The sequence below is a fragment of the Mesoplodon densirostris genome, chromosome 7 (genome assembly GCF_025265405.1).
Source record: "Mesoplodon densirostris isolate mMesDen1 chromosome 7, mMesDen1 primary haplotype, whole genome shotgun sequence".
Taxonomy (NCBI): domain Eukaryota; kingdom Metazoa; phylum Chordata; class Mammalia; order Artiodactyla; family Ziphiidae; genus Mesoplodon; species Mesoplodon densirostris.
In genome coordinates, this window is record NC_082667.1 from 38,815,876 (window position 1) to 38,836,659 (window position 20,784).

Consider the following 20,784-nt stretch of genomic DNA (forward strand, 5'->3'; position numbering starts at 1 on the left):
CACTTCTAGATCATCTTTTTCCTTTCTTTTGCTGTTCTGCGAGTGCCAAAAAAGTAAAAGCAACAGCATATGCGTAACTTTCAAGATCCTTTCTCATGCCAATCTTAGAAGCTTTATGAATCTAGTATTAAAACTAATGACTTAGTAATTATTTGTGTGCTTTTCCATTATAGTTGGAAGGGCTCTAAGAGTATAATAGCTGTCAGCTGTGTGACAGGCACATTGTCTCATGCTTGCTCTTCTGTGGTCTAAGAGTAAATAGAGCATAGAATATAAGAGGACATGAAAGAGGGTGACTTTGAAATTTTGATCATTTTAAACATAACTTTTTCCATAGAACAAGACCATTATCAATAAACCCAAACATTTGTAGGGCCCCTGTTATGGTACTTTTGGAGAGCTCTGTTAAACAGAGTGATTATGAATATCTCTATTAGTTGTAAAGGTATTTACTGATGAAAAACAAAATATCAGCTTAGGTTCTCACACATTTGTTTTAGAAGATGGTAGAGCTGGCATTCTAATTTTGGATCAGATTTATGATAAAATGTTCTACTTGTTCATGTTCTGTAGGTGCATTGTAGTGGAGTGTCTCTGTGTGCTCAGTTTTACAGAATGCAGTGGAAAAAAGCTATTTTGAATTCTGTCTAGATGAAACCACTTAAATAAAATGAATAGTCTTGGGCTTCCCTGGTGGTGCAGTGGTTGAGAGTCTGCCTGCCGATGCAGGGAACACGGGTTCGTGCCCCGGTCCGGGAGGATTCCACATGCCACGGAGTGGCTGGGCCCGTGAGCCATGGCCGCTGAGCCTGCGCGTCTGGAGCCTGTGCTCCGCAGCGGGAGAGGCCACAACAGTGAGAGGCCCGTGTACCGCAAAAAAAAAAAAAAAAAAAAAAAAAAAGAAATGAATAGTCTTAAAATTATTCTTAATCCCGTTTATTTTCTTAGTGCTATTAAGGTCTCAGTAAATTGGAACATGAATATCTACATTCAGCCTGAGCATAGCAAACTGCTTGAGAACAAATAAGGGAAGGGAATTTTGCTCTTTAGATCTGACTTTAGAGCCTGGATGGTATCATTCAAACTATTCAAAGTTTTTGCTAGTAGATAGTTGAAGAACTTGGGACATGGACTGGAGGAAGACCTTTAGGCAGAGTTTGGTTCTGTCAGTCTAGTAGCAGGAGCCTTATGAATTGAAGATCCAATGGAAATGAGTCCTGGAAAGGGATTATAATGATCACCAAGCATAATGGGAATGAATACATTTATGAAATATAACAACAGCTAATCAGGTTTTTAATAGGGAAATTCATAACAGACATTGGGCTTTCACAGGGAAAGGACATATTTTTTTTTTAAGATTTATTTATTTAATTTATTTTTGGCTGCATTGGGTCTTAGTTGCAGCGTGTGGGATATTCGTTGAGGCACGCGGATCTTTTGTTCCAGTGCATGGGCTTCTCTGTAGTTGTGGTGTGCAGGTTTTCTCTTCTCTAGTTGTGGCATGTGGGCTCTGTAGTTGTGGCATGCGGGTTCCAGAGCACGTGGGCTCTGTAGTTTGCGGCAAGCGGGCTCTCTAGTTGAGGCACGTGAGCTCAGTAGTTGTGGCGAGGGGGCTTAGTTGCCCTGTGGCATGTGGAGTCTTAGTTCCCTGACCAGGGATCAACCCACGTCCCCTGCATTGGAAGGTGGATTCTTTACCACTGGACCACCAGGGAAGTCCCAGGACATAATGTTGATAGTGTGTATCAGCTATGTAATATCATGACTTCAGATATAGTATCTCTAATCTCCAGTGCCTACATCAGATGCTGGCTCCTTCAGTGGCCTATTTTGAGTTCATAAGCAGAGGGAAATTTTCTGTCCTCTGAATTGTGCCTTGTATCAGAGTGTCTTGTGTTTATTTTTGTTTCTCTCAATAAGGCATTGTAATTTCCCTGCCTCCAGGAGCTGTTGTCTATTTTTGTATCCCACATTCATTCACTTTTTATTTAATGAACAAATAGTTGCCTTATTTGTTCATTAAATAAAAAGTGAACAATGATAGGTGACTTGGATCATAACTCTTTTCTAGGATATTCGGAACTTACGGTTTGCTCATAAGCCTGAGGGGCGAACAAGAAGATCTATATTTGAGAATCTAATGAAATATGCATTTCCTGTCTCTAATAACCTGGTAAGAGGTTTCTCATCTTTGAAAAAGCTATATTATAATTGTTGGTGTAGTGTCAAGAAACTTATCTAGGCTATTTAGAATCTCTCTGTTTACAATCCCACCTTGCCAGATGTCTAGTTTAGGTTTAATCTATAGGACCAGCTTTTTAGAGTATAAAATGAGGAAGCTGGACTAGCTGATTTCTGAGGTCCATCCCTGCAGACTGATATTCTGTCATTATATGACCTTTCTATCCAGGGTATTTCCATGATGAAAAGCTGTATGTGGTTTTCATTAGGATGTGAAATCTTTTTAATTGAGAGCTGAGAGTTAAGTCTATCAATTTCAGGAGGGAAGGGTGGATAAATACTTAGAACTGAGTTCCTACTGTGTGCTATTAACAGTACTAGGTTTCCTCATTTATTTTATATAATCTAACTTCTAAAGTAGCCCTATGGTGCTAAATATTATTTATCCATATTTTAAAGTTGAAACTAGGAGCAGGGTAAACAATTGACTCAGGGGAATAGTTAGTAAGCAGTAAAATTTAGAATCAATCCTGGTCTTCTGACTCGAGTTTGAGTGTTTTATCATCATAGTTGTTCCTGCTATTCTGTCTACATTAATGATAAATTAAAGTTTCTTTTTTGGTACAGATAGCGTGCCCTAAAATAAAAAGTTTATTCAGTATGTTTTAGAAAATGTAGCAGTAGCATAATCTTTAAAGCTGCTTAACTGCTGATATCTGTGATGTCAAACTAATTAATTATATCAGAAGATGTCTTTTTTATGTAATATCTTTCATTATTTAGAAGTAAACCTAAAACAGCTACCAAAGATATCTGAAGGAAACATGGTGATATGTTAGCATTTGATAAATCTTGGTGGCAGACCTTTGTGCTTTTCTGTGCTTGAAAATATAAAAAAAAGTAAGTTTTCAAAATTATAAAACAAAAGCTAAAACAACAATATAAAGAAGAATACCAATACAAAATATCCTTACAGATAAGTAAATGAAAACTTGGGGTATGATAAGGTTACATTTCTGATTCATTACCTTCTTAAATGTCTTTTTTAGCTATTAACTCTTTACTTTTCGTAGCCTCTTTTTGCTTTTGAGTACAAAGAAGTATTCCCTGAAAATGGGTGGAAGCTATATGACTCTCTTTTAGAGTATAGAAGGCAGGTAAGTACTTTTTTTTTTTGAATTTCAATATTCTGTATTCTTTTCATTACAACAAAATGTTCATGGATAGAAGTGAACAACTTTATATAGTTTTGTGGTTTTTGTTGTTGTTTCTTTAATAAAGGCTAATCTTGATTTTTTTGATTGCCTTTCAGTTTCTTTAAACAGCTTTTCAGACTATGCCAATGATCTTTCATGAATCTTATCTAAGAGTTTACAAGTAAATCAGTTTATTTAAAAAATGTTTAATAATTAAAAAAAATAAAATTGTAAATATATTTACGTTTTAATGTTTTTATATGTCATTCGCATTATTCACTCAGATTTTTCTTTGTGAGTATCCTATAATTTAATTCTGAAAACATTTCCTAATAATTCTATTGCTTATAATTTAGCTGCACATAAACATTTGAAAGTTCTACATTTTCAGGGGACACACTTCTACATAAAATGTTAATAAATCAAATCTGATAGTATACAAAAGAGATAATACATCATGACTAAGGTGAGTTTGCTTAATATTAGAAAACCTAATAATGTGATGCACCACAGTAGGAGATTAAAGCAGAATTCAGTCTTTTTTTTTTTTTTTTTTTGCGGTACGCGGGCCTCTCACTGTTGTGGTCTCTCCCGTTGCGGAGCACAGGCTCCGGACGCGCAGGCTCAGCGGCCATGGCTCACGGGCCCAGCCGCTCCGCGGCATGTGGGATCTTCCTGGACCGGGGCACGAACCTGTGTCTCCTGCATCGGCAGGCGGACTCTCAACCACTGCGCCACCAGGGAAGCCCCAGAATTCAGTCTTGAAATCTGTGTTAGAGTGTATCATTCTCCCTGTTCTTCCTCAGTATACCACTTCCCAGAGTTCCTATACTGCAATACTTAAACTCTACCAAAAATAGTCTTTATTTTTAACTTTCCACATGTTCACTGTGCATTCTTGAGAATTTTTCAAACACATTGATTGTTTCTTGGTAATTATTAGATTTGATATTCAAATCATCTAGAATTCAAATACAACAAACATTAGGCTGTGATTTTTGTATTTAGATTTTAAACATTGCATTTTAATTACTATAAAGCTTCTGTTTTTTTAGGTTTGTTTCAGAAAGCCAGGAAGAATAAAAAACCATCACTAGAGAACTAAAGGTATCCAGATGGTTTGAAACTGATTTTGTTGCTCAATTGCATGTGGCAAGTAAAATTTAAAATTAGTTATAAAACCACCAGTTATAAAACCATTCAGTTATAAAACCATCAGCTGGCAAAATATGAAGCAGAATACAAAAGAAATGGATCAGCTTTTAAAAACCAAGAGTCTACAAATAACATTGCAAAATTTTTGCTAAACCAAAAATCCAGTGTCAGAATTAGGTGGCAAAGCAATCAGAAAAACTAACAAATGTCTGTAGATTGTAAAAATGAAGAATATTTTTTGGGAATCTGGGCAAAAATTGCTGTCTGTTGTAGTAGCATTCAACATAGAACTTTGGAAAGGAGATGAGATAACTGTGTCCAGCGAAAAGAAAGAAATTAATATGAAAAAGAATAAGTTGAAGAGTGAGTGTGAAAAAACAAACAACCCGATCAAAAAATGGGCAGAAGACCTAAATAGACATTTCTCCAAAGACATGCAGATGGCCAACAATCACATGAAAAGAGGCTCAACATTGCCAATTATTAGAGAAATGCAATTCAAAACTATAATGAAGTATCACCTCACCCTGGTCAGAATGGCCATCATCAAAAAGTCTACAAATAAATGCTGCAGAGGGTGTGGAGAAAAGAGAACCTTCCTACACTTTTGGTGGGAATGTAAATTGGTATAGTCACTATGGAAAATAGTCTGGAGGTTCCTTAAAAAGCTAAGAGTTACCATGTGATCTGGAAAAGATGAAAACTAATTCAAAGAGATACACGCACCCTAATGTTTCATAGCATCACTATTTACAGTAGCAAAGGCATGGAAGCAACCTTAGTGTTCATCAACTGATGAATGGATCAAGAAGATGTGGTGTGTATACACACACACACACTGGAATATTACTCAGCCATAAAAAGGAATGAAATATTGCCATTTGCAGCAATGTGAATGGACCTAGAGATTATCATAGTGAGTGAGGTAAGCCAGGCAGAGAAAGACAAAAATATAATACCACTTATATGTGGAACTAAAAAAGTAATACAAATTAACTTGTTTACAAAACAGAAACAGACTCACTGACATAGAAAACAAACTCATGTTTACCAAAGGGGAAAGAGGTGGGGGGAGAGATAAGTTAGGAGTATGGGATTAACAGATACACACCACTGTACGTAAAATAAACAACAATGATTTACTGTATAGTACAGGAACCTATATTCAATATCTTGTAATAACCTATAATGGAAAAAAATCAGAGAAAATATGTATAACTGAATCACTTTGCTGTACGTTTGAAAGTAATACAATATTGTAAATTAGCTATACTCCAATTGAAAAAAAAAGAGTAAATGAACAGCTATACGCATTCAGAAAGAGAATTATGGGATTAGGAAATGCGGTAATCAGAATACAGCATTGAACTCTACACTGAATAATACAGATGCTTTATGGTCTTTGACTTACTAGATTAATTTGTTGGCTTTTTACTGCAGAGTTGGACACTTTGTCTCTGAGTCAACTAAGTTAAAGTCTAGTGGAGAGGACACTGTATTTGGTGTAGTTAGAAGACTTTTTTTTAAAAAATTATGTTTATTACTGAAGAAAATGAAGATAATCTCTTCTGTTTGTTTCTTTTCTTGTTTTCATTGAGGTATAATTGACATATGACATTATATTAGTTTCAGGTATACACCATAATGATTTGATATTTATATATATTGCGAAATGATCACCACAGTAAGTCTAGTTAACATCTAGGCAGTGTCACCAAAAGCAGTTACAGGATTTCTTTTTCTTGTGATGAGATCTTTCAAGATTTATTCTCTTCCCAACTTTCAAATATACAATACAGTATTAACTATAGTTACCATCTGTACAGTGTATCCCTGTGACTTACATTTACTTCATAATTGGAAGCTTGTACCTTTTGGCTCCCTTCACCATTTCGCCCACTCCTGACCCCCTGCTTCCAAGCTTCCAACAACCAACCATCAGTTTGTTCCCTTTATCTATGAGCTTGTTTTCTTGTTTTTTTTTTAAGATTCCACATATAAGTGAGATCGTCATACAATATTTGCTTTTTTCTGTCTTATTTCACTTAACATTATGCACTCAGGTTCCATCCGTGTTGTCACAAGTGGCAAGATTTCATTCTTTCTGTGGTTGAATAAAATTCCATTATATATAGAGATCTCTCGCTCTCTTTATATATATATATATATATATATATATATATATATATGTATATGTATATATAGATATAGATATAGATATACACACACACACACACATATATATATATATTATATACCACATTTTCTTCATTCATCAGTGAGCACTTACATTGTGTCCATATCTTGGCTATTGTAAATAATGCTACAATGAATGGAAGCATATATCTTTTTGACTTAGTGTTTTTATTTTCTTTGAATAAATACTCAGAAGTGGAATTGCTGGATCATATAGTAGTTCTATTTTTAATTTTTTGAGGAACCTCCTTACTGTTTCCCACCAACACTGCACAAGGGCTCCCTTTTCTGCACATCCTCGCCAACACTTGTGATTTCTTGTTTTTTTGGTGATTAGCCATTTTATTTTATTATTTATTTATTTATTTTAAAAATTATTTATTTTTTAGTACATCTTTATTGGAGTGTAATTGCTTTACAATGCTGTGTAATTAGCCATTTTAACAGGTGTGAGGTGATATCTCATTGTAGTTTTGATTTGCATTTCCCTGATGATGAGTGATGTTGAGCATCTTTTCATGTGCTTGCTAGCCATTTGTATGTCTTTGGGAGAATGTTTATTCAGATCCTTTGCTCATTTTTAATCGGATTTTTTGTTGTTGTTTTTAAGTTCTTTATATATTTTGGATATTAACACCATATCAGGTATATGGTTTGCAAATATTTTCTCCAATTTCATAGGGTGCCTTTTCATTTTGTTGATGGTTTTTCCTTTGCTCTTCAGGGTAATCTCTTAATATAAATGTTGAGACTAAAGATAAAGCATCAGAGTATTCCTTTTTTCTTCTTTTAAATTAAAAAAAAATGGATGCGGTAATACACTCTGTATATAATTCAAAAGGTATAAAAGGATATACTGAAAGGAAGGTTTCCCTTACGGCAACATTGTTCCCCAGCCATCCCAGTTCCTCTCCCTTTAGGAAATAATGTTACTCATTACCCGTATATCCTTTCAGAGATTTTATGCTACACAGCTTGTATAATGTGTATACAGTATTTTTTTAAAGCAGATAATAGCATTCTGTGCACACTGTACCCTTCTTTTTCATCTAACATATTTTGGAGATTATACCATCTCAAAACACACAGCCTCTCTATTCTTTTTTTCTTTAAAATTGATATATAATTCACATACCATAAAATTTTCTACTGAAGGTTGTGCAGCTATCACCACAATCTAATTCCAGATCATTTAGAAGACTCAGTTTTGAATCCTAGCTCTAGCACTTGCTTAGCTGTCACACTTAGATATGTGCTGTTGAATGAGTCACTCATGTCACAGTGCCTTTATTTTTTACTTGGTGATAGTAACTGCCTTATAGGAGTGTTTGAAGGATTAGTGATATACAGAAAGGCACATTATAAACCATAGAAATCGATCCAAATGATTATTATTACATTTATTACATTGTAAAGCTCTAAAAACAGAAGTCATGATTGGTTGGCTTTTTGTGTGCTGCCGCTGAAACACAAAAGGAAAGCCACATTAAATTTGTAGACCTATACGTTATAGTGCCTAAAGAAATTAGATTATATATTTTTTTAAATGGGCAAAACTGTTAGTAACAATTTATTTGTTATATAAGAGAGTATTTCTTTAATTTTCTCTTGACACATGTAGTGATTATACAGAGGACCCTGAAATTTGTGGATAAGGTCAAGAGAAATCATCAAGTTGCTAAAAATAGTAAAAATCAGTATATAGAAAATGAGCATGGTCTTCTGCAGAAATAATCATATGGTAGATACCTTGCTTAACAAATTTGGAGAGCACTCAAGTACAGTAAAGGAGAACAGAATTTATCCTCAGAACTGGAATGTAAGTAACTAGGGAAAGCTATAATCCAGTTAATTTGGTTGTAAATTGACTCTGACAAATGGATACATCAACTGAAGGGCAGTGATTTGCATGGAGAATAGAAAGATGTATGCCAGAGATCAACAGCTGTCCTTATATCTTTAGCACTGTCTACAAAGAAGGTATATGCTGACTAGCCAACTCCAGTTTTCTGCTTAGAAGGCAGTTCCTTTAGTGGAGATAGGTGTGTCAGCTTCTCTAAGAATGAGGAGGACAATAGCCATTAAGGTAATTTAAGTCAATGATTCTACTCCCACCCATCCATTTTTCTGAAGAATATGACACAATCTCAGTGGTAACAGTTCTCCCTGGTAGTGATCTTTCAAGGATATGGGAAGGCAGTGAGAGAGAGATGGGAGTTACCTACCTGGGTTAAAGATGGTACACTAGGATCTCAGGAGATCTGACCCTCTCAGCTTTGACTCCATATTTTCTAAGAAAACTTCAGAAACTAATTTTGCTTCTTGTAGAAGCTTCCTTGTGGTTCATTGATTTTATTCATTCATATATTCATTCATTCATTCATCAAATTCATGTAGCACCTACTGTGTACTAGTGGCTAAAACAGAAAGACACAATCCTGACTCCCAAAGAACATATGTTTAATGGAGGATTCAAAGAAGTAAACTAACAATCAAAATACACAGTGATGAATATTGTGAATAATAGAGCAAGTACTCCGGTGATAGAATATGAAGCCCTCTGGAAACTGAAGGTGTTTGGTATAGGCTAGACTAGAGTTTAGAGTGGCCAGAGATCAGTCTGGGGAAAGCAGGAGTGTGAAGGTCTTTGCCAAGTCCCATAAAGGGTTCTATACTTTATGTGAAAAGGAATAGGTAGCCATTGATAGTTTTTAGGCAGAAGAATGATGTGATAGCTTTTGCATCTTAAAAGAATTTTGAGGCAATGTGGAGAACGGATTGCGGAGGGACAGAAAAGAAGTGACAACGGCCTGAATTAGGGAAATGACAGTGAAGATTGAGTGAAGTGAGCAAACTTGTTTCAGGCACTTTGGGAAGAAAAAAATCATAAAAATTAGTCATTCGTTGGAAGTAGAGGGTGAGCGAGAGTTAGAGGTGGTATCCAAGTTTCTTGGTTGAGTACCACCTCTATAAACTTACGAATTCATTTTTTTCATTGTACATTTTTTATTATAGCATGAACATTTATTTTAAACATCTCTAACTTAAACCTTTTTTTTTATTTCTGGAAATAAGTAAGGATCTTATCTGAACAGTTATCTAGAATGTTGAGGAAAGCAGGAGGGAAGGAGAGATGTAGATCATAGGAAGCAAGTTGGGACCAGGCTAAATAAATGGGTAAATAGTATTTAAGACACTAATGAAGAGACAGACCTTGGCTAGGGATAGGTGGAAACTCTGTTGATAATATTTATCACATGATTACTGGAAGGGAATTTTCCTTTCTTAATTTTAATATCCTCCTGGGTGTTCAGCAACAGCTTTAGAAATACCCTTTTAAAGGAGAGTCCCTCCAGCCCTTTGATTTAAGATTTTTATAACAATTTTGTGAACCAGGATAGTAAAATTTTTCTTGAGGCACAATGTACTTTTTTTTATTAAAAGGGTAGTTTTAGAATGTACATGGAATTCTTTACAGCTTCCTTTGGTCAAGTTACAGTTTGTGCCACAGTTTCTTCATCTATAAAATGACAGTAATGAAACCTGAATACAGTAGTATGTGTATGTTGGGGGGCGGGTGGGGGAGGGAGGGAGGGAGGGATAGAGAGAAAGGCTGCTGGCATAGTGCCTGCACATAGTAGGTACTCAATAAAAGTTTTTTTTTTTTCTGTAATTTGGTTTCTTTCAGTTTTGTCTTTTTCGGTTTATTATGAGTTGTCAGAAGTAATAAAATTAAAAATATATGTATTTTCTTAATTCCAGCCATTTAATGTAATGGCTTTATTTTCTATGGAATGGAGGATGGAAATTTTAAAGTGTCTTATTAAGTAATCCTATATGTGAAGTGGTATACTAGCTATAAATATGGCAAATATTTAAGGACCAAATGAGTTTAATAAGTGGTGTGTTTTTAAAAAATTGTTTTAAGTGTTTCTCTTGCCTCTTTTTTTGGTTTTGCCTTCCATTACTTCCTTGTTTTTTTTTTTTAATATGTTTTACATCAGCAACATTTTATTAATACTGTAAAATTCACTTTAGGTATGTAAGTGATAAACATGTACGTAGCATTCTGGGACACTTGGTGCCTGCCCTCAGAAATTTCTTTGTATAGATGAATGGCAGCAGAATCACTCACCAGTCAAACTGTATGAGCCTGTGTTCTTTTTAAAGACAAGAACATTTTCAGTCTTACTGTTTCCTTGCTTTTCATTTGATGTGCTTAAGACAGACCCAACACTCAGTCAGTATTTAATGATTTAATAAATCTATTAACATAAAATTGAATGCCAAAATAAACACAGATCCCTGTGTTAGAATATCTCATCCTAAAAGCCTGGTCACCACAGGCAGACAATAACTATTCCAACAACTTAAGTGATAGATAGTGGAGAAAAGAGAAGTTGAATAGGAGGCTTCTATTCTGATGTTTTAAAATATTTTTGTTAGGCAGTAATTTGTCTTATGTTTTATTTCACATGTAGGGAATTCCAAATGAAAGCTGGAGAATATCAAAGATAAATGAACGGTATGAGCTTTGTGATACATACCCTGCCCTCTTGGTTGTGCCGGCAAATATTCCTGATGAAGAATTAAAGAGAGTGGCATCCTTCAGATCACGGGGCCGTATCCCAGTAAGTATGAAGCTGTGCTGAAACTTTCCCATTGCTTTTGTACTTCACATAATGATGAGGATGGCAAATGGGAGAATGGTTGCAGGATTAAAAGTAGCTACAGTGGCAGGTCTTCTCTGGGGATATTAGGGAATGTGTTATTTAGTATGATTAAAACCAGAGGAAAGACTTAGACTAAAGACATTTCTGGAGAATTTGAGATAGATATTAGAGAGCTGCACAGAATTGCATGGTTCTTAACTCAAAAACAAAGTTGGCTCTGTATTCACTATTTCTTTATCTTATTATATACATCTTTGGTCATGGTGATAAATGCTTTTTTTCCTTTAAATCCTAGAAAGAAGAAAACTTTACAAATTTATGATGAATTACTGTGTTCTAGAAAGCTCAAATAATTTTAGGTACAAAAATTCAGATTCTGAAGACTTTATAGTTGGACAGTTTTGCTGATACAGTACTCAGACTTTAAAAGTGGGGTTTACTTAGCCCCCTTTTAATCTATTTTTTTCTAGAGACAACACTTCCAATAATCAGTGACTTTCATAAATCAATATCTGATTAACGAATTAGACCAGGTTTTCCACATGCCAGAATTGGCTTGAAAGAAAGGTGATTTTTCATAGCAGCCTCGTATATCCTTTTATGGCTAGGCTTTGAATCCAATTAGAAAGCAGAGTTTTATAGAGTAATGATTTTCAGAAGGATTATAAACAGAGGAGCATGTAAAGGGTGTGTTGCCATTGTTTTCCCCCCATTAAGGTTTTATCATGGATTCATCCTGAAAGTCAAGCTACAATCACTCGATGTAGCCAGCCCATGGTAGGGGTAAGTGGGAAGCGAAGCAAAGAAGATGAAAAATACCTTCAAGCCATTATGGACTCCAATGCCCAATCTCATAAAATGTTTATATTTGACGCCCGGCCAAGTGTTAATGCTGTTGCCAATAAGGTGAGATCGTCTTCCAGTATTTAAGATTATAGTTACAGTTTCATGAGTTTGGTGGGAGCCACAGTGCACTAGAAAGACTTCAGGCATTTCAATGATAAAAATGTAGATTCTGGGCCTCCCTGGTGGCGCAAGTGGTTGAGAGTCCGCCTGCCGATGCAGGGGATACGGGTTCGTGCCCCGGTCTGGGAGGATCCCATATGCCGCGGAGCGGCTGGGCCCGTGAGCCATGGCCGCTGAGCCTGCGCGTCCGGAGCCTGCGCGTCCGGAGCCTGTGCTCCGCAACGGGGGAGGCCACAACAGTGAGAGGCCCGCATACCGCAAAAAAAAAAAAAAAAAAAAAAAAAAAATGTAGATTCTAATCCTGGCTCTTCTACTTGATAGTATAACTTTTTTTTAAAAAAATTTTATTTTATAAAAATTTGGAGTATAGTTTATTAACAATATTGTATTAGTTTCAGGTATACAGCAAAGTGACTCATTTATACATATAAATGTATCTATTCTTTTTCAAATTCTTTTCCCATTTAGGTTATTACAGAATTTTGATCACAGTTCCCTGTGCTATACAGTAGGTCCTTATTGGTTATCTGTTTTAAATATAGCAGTGTGTACATGTCAATCCCAGTATAATGTGGAGTCAGTTATTTAATCTTTTTAGTAACTTTAATTTGCTTATTTGTGAAATGAGAATCATAATAACTAACAGGGTTGTTTTAGGGGCAAAACTCACCTGATAAAAAATAGTGCATAATCCTGCTTACTTACGTAAGAAATAGGTATTCATCAATTACTAGTTTCTCTTTCCCTTCTGCAAACTGGACAATAAACTGAGCTTGTGACTGACAAAAGAAGTCTGCACAGCACTGTTGTAGAAATCATGCAGTGTTCTCAGTGACCAGTGCTGCCCTCTTCTGGCAGCTCTCCACCTGTACAAGCTATTCAGACTGAAAACTTGCAGTTAGCTAGAACAGTGGTCCTGATTTCTGCTATAGAATAAACATTAGCATTGCGGAAATAGAAATTCTAGTCCAGTTGACAAAATCTACCATAGGAGAAGGAAAGAGAAGAGATACAATTTAGCTTTAAAAAATTACCTCACATATAAGCAGAAAAACCCCCAAAAGCACCCCCAAAACTAAAACACCCCAAATCCTATAACTAAATAAGAGAGAAACACCATTGAATCTTGGTTATACTTCCAGGCCTATGTGCAGATGCGTGCACACATATGTTTGAGATAGAATGGGATAATTGCAACTTCCTTTTTTTAAATTGGTGCTGTTTCTTTCTATGTCAATAAATATCTGTAACATGATAATTACTAACACCAATTGTTTTTGGATATTTAGGTTATTTCTGGGTTTTTTTTTTGCTATTATAAACAGTGCTAGGGTGACCATCCTTAAATTAAATTATGGATCATGTACCTAATTATTTCTGTCCTATTTAGTGTTTTGAGAACATTGTGAATTTCAGACATTCTCTGTTAAACTGTAAGTATTTCCCCTTAAAGGAGAAATGAGGCAATGTGTATATGAAGCTGGTACCCCAGAGACTGGCATGTATTTTTCCAGTAATTACTTGTTCCGTTCCGTAAACCTTATACCATGAATTAGCATGAATGAGACTTAAGATGTTATCTAGGATGAGAAAAGGAGAGAGGCATATAAGGCAGAAAAGGGGGTAGAGCAAAATGTTACATTCCTCTTCTTTTTTTTTTTTAACATCTTTATTGGAGTATAATTGCTTTATAATGGTGTGTTAGTTTCTGCTTTATAACATAGTGAATTAGCTATACGTATACATATATCCCCATATCTCCTCCCTCTTGCATCTCCCTCGCTCCCACCCTCCCTATCCCACCCCTCTAGGTGGTCACAAAGCACTGAGCTGATCTCCCTGTGCTATGTGGCTGCTTCCCACTAGCTATCTATTTTACGTTTGGTAGTGTATATCTGTCCATGCCACTCTATCACTTCGTCCCAGCTTACCCTTCCCCCTCCCCATGTCCTCAAGTCCATTTTCTAGTAGGTCTGTGTCTTTATTCCTGTCCTGCCCCTAGGTTCTTCAGAACCTTTTTTTTTTTTTTTTAGATTCCATATATATGTGTTAGCATATGGTATTTGTTTTTCTCTTTCTGACTTACTTCACTCTGTATGACAGACTCTAGGTCCATCCACCTCACTACAAATAGTTCAATTTCATTTATTTTTATGGCTGAGTAATATTCCATTGTATATATGTGCCACATCTTCTTTATCCATTCATCTGTTGATGGACACCTAGGTTGCTTCCATGTCCTGTCTATTGTAAATAGAGCTGCAGTGAACATTGTGGTACATGACTCTTTTTGAATTACGGTTTTCTCAGCATATATGCCCAGTAGTGGGATTGCTGGGTGGTATGGTAGTTCTATTTTTAGCTTTATAAGGAACCTCCATACTTTCTCCATACTGGCTGTATCAATTTACATTCCCACCACCAGTGCAAGAGGGTTCCCTTTTCTCCACATCCTCTCCAGCATTTATTGTTTGTACATTTTTTGATGATGGCCATTCTGACTGGTGTGAGGTGATGATACCTCATCGTAGTTTTGATTTGCATTTCTCTAAAATGATTAGTGATGTTGAGCATCCTTTCATGTGTTTGTTGGCAATCTGTATATCTTCTTTGGAGAAATGTCTATTTAGGTCTTCTGCTCACTTTTGGATTGGGTTGTTTGTTTTTTTGATATTGAGCTGCATGAGCTGCTTGTAAATTTTGGAGATTAATCCTTTGTCAGTTGCTTCATTTGCAAGTATTTTCTCCCATTTTGAGGGTTGACTTTTAATCTTATTTATGGTTTCCTTTTCTGTGCAAAAAGCTTTTAAGTTTCATTAGGTCCCATTTGTTTATTTTTGTTTTTATTTCCATTTCTCTAGGAGGTGGTTCAAAAAGGATCTTGCTGTGATTTATGTCAAAGAGTGTTCTACCTATGTTTTCCTCTAAGAGTTTGATATTGTCTGGCCTTACATTTAGTTCTTTAATACATTTTGAGTTTACTTTTGTGTATGGTGTTAGGGAGTGTTCTAATTTCATTCTTTTACATGTAGATTTCCAGTTTTCCCATCACCACTTATTGAAGAGGCTGTCTTTTCTCCATCGTATATTCTTGCCTCCTTTATCAAAAGTATGGTCACCATATGTGTATGGGTTTATCTCTGGACTTTCTCTCCTATTCCATTGATCTGTATTTCTGTTTTTGTGACAGTACCATACTGTCTTGATTACTGTAGCTTTGTAGTATAGTCTGAAGTCCGGGAGCCTGATTCCTCCAGCTCCGTTTTTCTTTCTGAAGATTGCTTTGGCTATTCTGGGTCTTTTGTATTTCCATACAAACTGTGAAATTTTTTGTTCTAGTTCTGTGAAGAATGCCATTGGTAGTTTCATAGGGATTGCACTGAATCTGTAGATTGCTTTGGGTAGTAGAGTCATTTTCACAATGTTGATTCTTCCAGTGCAAGAACATGGTATATCTCTCCATCTGTTTGTATCATCTTTAATTTCTTTACTTAGTGTCTTATAGTTTTCTGCATACAGGTCTTTTGTCTCCTTAGGTAGGTTTATTCCTAGATATTTTATTCTTTTTGTTGCAGTGGTAAATGGGAGTGTTTCCTTGATTTCTCTTACAGATTTTTTATCATTAGTGTATAGGAATGCAAGAGATTTCTGTGCATTAATTTTGTATCCTGCTGCTTTACCAAATTCATTGATTAGCTCTAGTAGTTTTCTGGTAGCATCTTTAGGATTCTCTATGTATTCTCGTGTCATCTGAAAGCAGTGACAGCTTTACTTCTTCTTTTCCAATGTGGATTCCTTTTATTTCTTTTTCTTCTCTGATTGCTGTGGCTAAAACTTCCAAAACTATGTTGAATAATAATGGTGAGAGCGGACAACCTTGTTTTGTTCCTGATCTTAGAGGAAATGGTTTCAGTTTTTCACCATTGAGAACGATGTTGGCTGTGGGTTTGTCATATATGGCTTTTATTATGTTGAGGTAAGTTCCCACTGTGCCTACTTTCTGTATGGTTTTTATTGTAAATGGGTGTTGAATTTTGTCTAAAGCTTTTTCTGCATCTACTGAGATGATCATATTGTTTTTCTCCGTCAGTTTGTTAATATGGTGTATCACATTGATTGATTTGCGTATATTGAAAAATCCTTGCATCCCTGGGATAAACTCCACTTGATTATGGTGTATGATCCTTTTAACGTGCTGTTGGATTCTGTTTGCTAGTAGTTTTTTGAGGATTTTTGCATCTGTGTTCATCAGTGATATTGGCCAGTAGTTTTCTTTCTTTGTGACCTCTTTGTCTGGTTTTGGTATCAGGGTGCTGGTGGCCTTGTAGAATGAGTTTGGGAGTGTTCCTCCCTCTGCTATATTTTGAAAGAGTTTGAGAAGGATAGGTGTTAGCTCTTCTTTAAATGTTTGATAGAATTCGCCTGTGAAGCCATCTGGTCCTGGGCTTTTGTTTGTTGGAAGATTTTTAATCACAGTCTCAATTTCAGTGCTTGTGATTGGTCTGCTTATATTTTCTGTTTCTTCCTGGTTCAGTCTTGGAAGGTTGTGCTTTTCTAAGAACGTGTCCGTTTCTTCCAGGTTGTCCATTTTATTGGCATATAGTTGCTTGTAGTAATCTCTCATGATCTTTTGTATTTCTGCAGTGTTAGTTATTCTCCTTTTTCATTTCTAATGCTGTTGACTTGAGTCTTCTCCCTGTTTTTCTTGATGAGTCTAACTAATGGTTTATTAATTTTATCTTCTCAAAGAAACAGCTTTTAGTTTTAGTGATCTTTGCTATCATTTCCTTCATTTCTTTTTCATTTATTTCTGATCTGATCTTTATGATTTCTTTCCTTCTGCTATCTTTGGGGATTTTATGTTCTTCTTTCTCTAATTGCTTTAGGTGTAAGGTTAGGTTGTTTATTTGAGATTTTTCTTGTTACTTGAGGTAGGATTGTATTGCGATAAACTTCCCTCTTGGAACTGCTTTTGCTGCATCCCAAAGGTTATGGGTCGTCGTGTTTTCTTTGTCTTTGTTTCTAGGTAGTTTTTGATTTCCTCTTTGATTTCTTCAGTGATCTCTTGGTTATTTAGTATTGTATCGTTTAGCCTCCATGTGTTTGTATTTTTTACAGATTTTTTCCTGTAATTGATATCTAGTCTCATAGCGTTGTGGTCAGAAAAGATACCTGATACAATTTCAATTTTCTTAAATTTACCAAGGCTTGACTTGTGACCCAAGATCTGATCTATCCTGGAGAATGTTCTATGGGCACTTGAGAAGAAAGTGTATTCTGTTGTTTTTGAATGGAATGTCCTATAAATATCAATTAAGTCCATCTTTTTTAATGTATCATTTAAAGCTTGTGTTTCCTTATTCATTTTCATTTTGGATGATCTGTCCATTGGTGAAAGTGGGGTGTTAAAGTCCCCTACTATGATTGTGTTACTGTCGAGTTCCCCTTTTATGGCTGTTAGCATTTGCCTTACATATTGAGGTGCTCCTGTGTTGGATGCATAAATATTTACAATTGTTATATCTTCTTCTTGGTCTGATCCCTTGATCATTATGGAGTGTCCTTCTTTGTCTCTTGTAATAGTCTTTATTTTAAAGTCTATTTTTTCTGGTATGAGAATTTCTACTCCAGCTTTCTTTTGATTTCCATTTGCATGGAATATCTTTTTCCATCCCCTCACTTTCAGTCTATTTAATCCATTTACTTTTAAGGTAATTATCGATATGTATATTCCTATTACCATTTTCTTAATTGTTTTGGTTTTGTTATTGTAGGTCTTTTCCTTCTCTTGTGTTTCCTGCATAGAGAAGTTCCTTTAGCATTTGTTGTAAAGCTGGTTTGGTGGTGCTCAATTCTGTTAGGTTTTGCTTGTCTGTAAAGGTTTTAATTTCTCCATCGAATCTGAATGAGATTCTTGCTGGTTAGAGAATCTTGGTTGTAGGTTTTTCCCTTTCATCACTTTAAATATGTCCTGCCACTTCCTTTTGGCTTGCAGAGTTTCTGCAAAAGATCAGCCGTTAACCTTATGGGGATTCCCTTGCATGTTATTTGTTGTTTTTCCCTTGCTGCTTTTAATATTTTTTCTTTGTCTATAGTTTTTGATAGTTTGATTAATATGTGTCTTGGTGTCGTCTTATTTTTTAAGTCATTCCCATGCGTATTTCACTACAGAAATCTCTCTTTTTTAAAAAGACTCTGATATATTTTATCTGTTGGGACATTTTTCTCATATGTAATAGACAACAAAAATCTAGGAAGGCATAGAGAAAGCAAAGAAATAAAAATCACTTTTAATCACTAATCTTTGATATATTTTCTCCCACTGTTCTGTGCATTTATGTACTGTTATTTTTCATTGTTTTTCCTCTCTATATGAATTATTTCTTTTCATGAAATATTCCTGAACTAACTTTAATAGTACTCATCATACAGCTATATCATCGTGCACTTAATCATTCTTCTAATATTAGGTGTTTAAGTATTTAGTATTTAAAATATAGCTAAAATAAGTATCTTTTGTTGGCATCTTTATTTCCATAAAATAGTTTTGTAGATATACCATTACTATATGGTAGCAGAAAGTATGTACATTTTAAAAAGTTTTGTTACATATTGCCAGCATTCTTCGGGAAGGTTAGTTTACCAGTTTGATATATTTTTTCCTGCCGTTTTATTGAGATATAATTGACATAGAAAAGTATGTAAGTTTAAGGTGTACAACATAATGTTTTGATATATGCATATTTTGTGAAATGATCACCCCCCTAAGTTTAGTTAACATCCATCACCTCACGCAGTTAGATTTTTTTCGTTGTGAATTTTCAAAGTCTACTCTCTTAGCATCTTTCAAATATGCAATATAGTATTGTTGACTGTAGTTATCATGTTGTGCATTACATCACCACTACTTACTTATCTTTTAACTAGAAGGTTGCCCTTTTTTACTACCTTCACCCAATCTCCCCACCATCTCCCTTTTAAAATTTGCAAAAGTATACATCCTTGTTGCAACAAGTATTTTTTACCTTCGTAGTAAGAACATTTTTTATAGCTTTGTCAGTGTGAATATGACAACTGCTTTTGCACCATGAGCCGTATCAAGAATTAAAACTGTACTAGCCACTGAGTCTTCCATGTGTGCCCTACCGCAATTAAATTTACCTTCTACCCCTGCTAAAAGTAACCACTATCCTAACTTTTATAGTAGTCTTCTTACATTACCTTATACTTTTATTACTGAAGTGTATACATCTCTAGACTCTTAGCCTTGCCTTTTCAAGTATTGTATTTGATATGTCTTTTAAGTCTCTTCATCTATAGTCTTCCCCTTGCCCTTCCTTTCTCCTTCCCTCCCTCCTTCACTCCAATATATTTTATTGTAGGGTTTTCCACAGTCCAGATTTTGCCGATTATATTATGGTATGGTTCAACTTTCTTCTGTTCTCTAAATTTCCTTCACATGAATTCAGAGCTTTATTCAGATTCAGGTTCAACTCCTTTGGCAAGGCTATAGGGGATATATCAGGAGGCACATAATTTGTGGCTGATTCTTCTTTGTGGGATATCAGCAGCTGTTCATACTCAGTACCAAGATGTGTTAATTCACTGGGGTTGTAAAATGGTGATATTCTAATTTCATGATTTCCTTTTCAGCTTAGTTGAACTCTTTCTGTAAAGAAACACTTTCTCTTATCTAAATTTTGGTTAACCAGCAGTTCAGTTCATATAAGAAAGCCAGGATAAATGCTTGATTCTTTTTCCTTATTTATCAGTTTTCCCAATAATGAATTTACTCCCTACCATCCCATGAGGGTGACTGATTTTTTTAAGTGTCATTACGAATGCATATATTTATATGTAGTCAACAATTTCTAATTCATTGCAGATGGTATTTTTGAAAAAAAAAATTCCCACCTTTGGTCTGAGGGACACTTTTCAAGTTATCTCCTGAGTTCTTTTTTTTTTTCTTTTTTGCTTTATAACAAATTTAATCAGTTATACATATACATATGTTCCCATATCCCCTCCCTTTTGCGTCTCCCTCCCACCCTCCCTATCCCACCCCTCCAGGCGGTCACAAAGCACCGAGCTGATCTCCCTGTGCTATGCGGCTGCTTCCCACTAGCTATCTACCTTACGTTTGGTAGTGTATATATGTCCATGCTGCTCTTTCACTTTGTCACAGCTTACCCTTCCCCCTCCCCACATCCTCAAGTCCATTCTCTAGTAGGTCTGTGTCTTTATTCCTGTCTTACCCCTATGTTCTTCATGACATTTTTTTTCTTAAATTCCATATATATGTGTCAGCATAGAGTATTTGTCTTTCTCTTTCTGACTTACTTCACTCTGTATGACAGACTCTAGGTCCATCCACCTCATTACAAATAGCTCAATTTCATTTCTTTTTATGGCTG

The 20,784-nt window shown here is 35.5% G+C and overlaps 1 protein-coding gene across 6 annotated transcripts in view; it reads left to right on the forward strand.

Annotated features, from left to right (window-relative positions):
* MTMR2 (myotubularin related protein 2) overlaps positions 1-20,784 on the forward strand; it is a 121,326-nt gene that overhangs the window by 75,737 nt on the left and 24,805 nt on the right. For all 6 annotated transcript variants that reach the window (XM_060103962.1, XM_060103965.1, XM_060103961.1 and 3 more), the window contains 4 exons: positions 2,075-2,176; positions 3,258-3,341; positions 11,213-11,362; positions 12,122-12,310. In XM_060103962.1, the coding sequence (XP_059959945.1) occupies positions 2,075-2,176; positions 3,258-3,341; positions 11,213-11,362; positions 12,122-12,310 (525 nt within the window). The remainder of the gene's footprint in view (positions 1-2,074; positions 2,177-3,257; positions 3,342-11,212; positions 11,363-12,121; positions 12,311-20,784) is intronic.